The 2,500-nt window shown below is 44.9% G+C and overlaps 1 protein-coding gene across 1 annotated transcript in view; it reads right to left on the reverse strand.

Moving 5' to 3' along the window:
- LOC136676659 (cadherin-11-like) overlaps nt 1–2,500 on the reverse strand; it is a 20,200-nt gene that overhangs the window by 16,861 nt on the left and 839 nt on the right. Inside the window, exon 2 of the mRNA XM_066653804.1 lies at nt 821–957. Coding sequence (XP_066509901.1) covers nt 821–957 — 137 coding nt within the window. The remainder of the gene's footprint in view (nt 1–820; nt 958–2,500) is intronic.

A 2,500-nucleotide genomic window follows, 5' to 3' on the forward strand; every position in this document is an offset into this window, starting at 1 on the left:
CAGTAATTGCTCAGGAGACATAAATGTGATTGTGCTAAAAACCCTTAGGAGAAAGAAAACGAGACAAAAATATCAGACAGAGAGAGAGAGAGAGAGAGAGAGAGAGAGAGAGAGAAGGGAAGAGAAGAGATAAAGGGGTTTAGTTCCTCTGGCAAATCTGAGCACAGTTTGCCACTTTGTTTACTGAGATCTCCAATAAGACTCCAGAGGAGACGTGAGTTCACTGAGGTCTTTATCACAGGAGACACATTTGAGCAGCAGAAGACTTATGCTGGAGTCTCATTTTGTCTTTCCATCAGATCTCATTGTCTCTGAGAAACTACAGAGACATAAATGAGATCTACTTCAGATTTCCCTTTTCTCTGGGATTTGAGGAACAGATTTCTTCCATTCAGAAGGAAGCTTAAGAAATCTCAAAGAAATGCATTTGAGATGCGACATCCTCATCAGAAAATTACAGACGAATCGCTGATAAGATGGAAAATCTGTGACGGAAACATAGAAGCATCAGGAAAACGAGAAACCCGTGCACTAATGCGCCCCAGCCGCTGCCGGCAGAGAATTAGACGCCCGCGAAAATAAATACAGGCTTCTTTTGAGGTGTTTTTCTGAGTCGCTCCCAGCCCCAGAACGAAAGGGAATGATTTGACGGTTTTGAAAGAAGCAATCTGTGGTCATTCACCCTCAAATCAAGCCCAGGCCCAGAGACGCCTCGACCACGAGAGAACGGGTGGAGCGAGGGACTGGGCAGTTTGAGGAGGGAAAGAATGAAAGGAACTCAGAGCTACTCTGTCATTAAGAGGGAAGAAAAGAGCCCCACCGATCTCTGTGGCGCTGACGGAGATGTTGTGCCAGGCTTGAGTTTCTCGGTCCAGAGGTCTCGTGGTCTTTATGGTGCCGTCCTCGGGGCCGATGCTGAAAAACTCCTCCAGATCCGTGTAGCGAGGGATTAAATATCTGCCCAAGAAAGAAGAGAGAAAAAGAGAGGAATGAGCGTGACGTAAAAGAGCGGTCTGTCATTTCCAACACATAAAAAACTAACTATATTTATTACAGTCGCATTTTTGTTTACAATCTGTGGAACGTTTTTATTTTGCAGTTCAGGAATGAGAACGTTTATGCTTCACAGAGCGGGCCCCCACATGTGGGACATCTGACACATCCAGGCCATTAGGTGTCAGTATAACAGCTTTTAAAATATATATATTAATGTCAATGTTTGTCAAAATATAGTGTTTTAAAAAGCGGAATGTGACAAATACACTGCAGAAATATCAATACAAACAAATAAAATATATCTATAAATACCTTAAAATATTAGAATAATCCCGAGTAGACTGAAGAACCATATTTAATTCCAGGGAACACAGAGTTACACAGAGAGAATTCAAAGACCATGTGACGTTGTGTGTGTCACTGAGCCTTCAGCAGTGTCTGAAAAGTCCATAACGCAGTTTACTGAGGTGAAACTCTGTATGAATCGAGTGTTGGTCTAAAACGCTGCCTGCTGAAGTTCCTCTGTTTCTGAGAACAGTGCAGACGTATCCTTCACTGCCTCACTTTCCCCCAAATTGTCGGACGTCAGTAGACCACACGGTATTAACCCATGCATTGTATTCTGAGGAGAGTCCAGGCCTCATGCGCTAGATTACAGTTGCAAGGGTTAAATAGCTCAAGTTATTGATCACAAGTCACAAAATGTCTGTTGATAGAATCTTAGAATCAGAATTAGAATCACTTTATTGGCCACTGAGCTTCACAACGAGGAATCTGTTCTCCACTTTTAACCCAATCCGTGCAGTGAAACACATTTACACACACACTATTGAACACTAGGGGGCAGTGAGCAGTGCCTGGAGCGGTGGAGCCGGTGCCTTGCTCAAGTGCACTTCAGTCATGACCTGCCGTCTCTGAGGATCGAGCCGACCACCCTCTGGTTACACGCCCGGTTCCAGTTTGTTTAATGATTACACACAGGACAAAACCTAAATACCCACACTGCCCTTGTGCTGCGTTTGCCCCAGTTTACGAGGATGTTAACAGCGGAGCCTGCAGGCCTTTAGAGGCCGTTTCGGAGGCTGCCGGCCTGCTTTCACCGCTCTGTTGGCTGGGACCGTTGACCTGAAGGACCCTGTTTCCAGCTAGTGATGCTAATACTGCTGGTATTTACAGTGACTTTAATTGTGGAGACCGCTCTGGCCCTGAGCGTCGGCGCTCTTTCCTTGGCTTCTCTGATCACTGCTGACGGTGCTGTTGTGTTGTCCTTTGTTCTCTCTGTATCATAAAGTGACCTTGGGCACTAGAAAGGCACTATATACAGCACTGCGCACACGTTTTAGACACCTTTGAAAATGAGATTTAAAAAGCTATGTGTCTGTTGTGTGTGTGTGTGTGTGTGTCTGTGTGTTTTCATTTCCTCACTAGACCTCATCTACCACTCTGATTTTCGAGGAAGCTCCTGGATGTTGTTTTTGATCCTCCTCTGGTTTTGAGGATGCAT

This window comes from Hoplias malabaricus, chromosome X2 (assembly GCF_029633855.1).
Source record: "Hoplias malabaricus isolate fHopMal1 chromosome X2, fHopMal1.hap1, whole genome shotgun sequence".
NCBI lineage: Eukaryota > Metazoa > Chordata > Actinopteri > Characiformes > Erythrinidae > Hoplias > Hoplias malabaricus.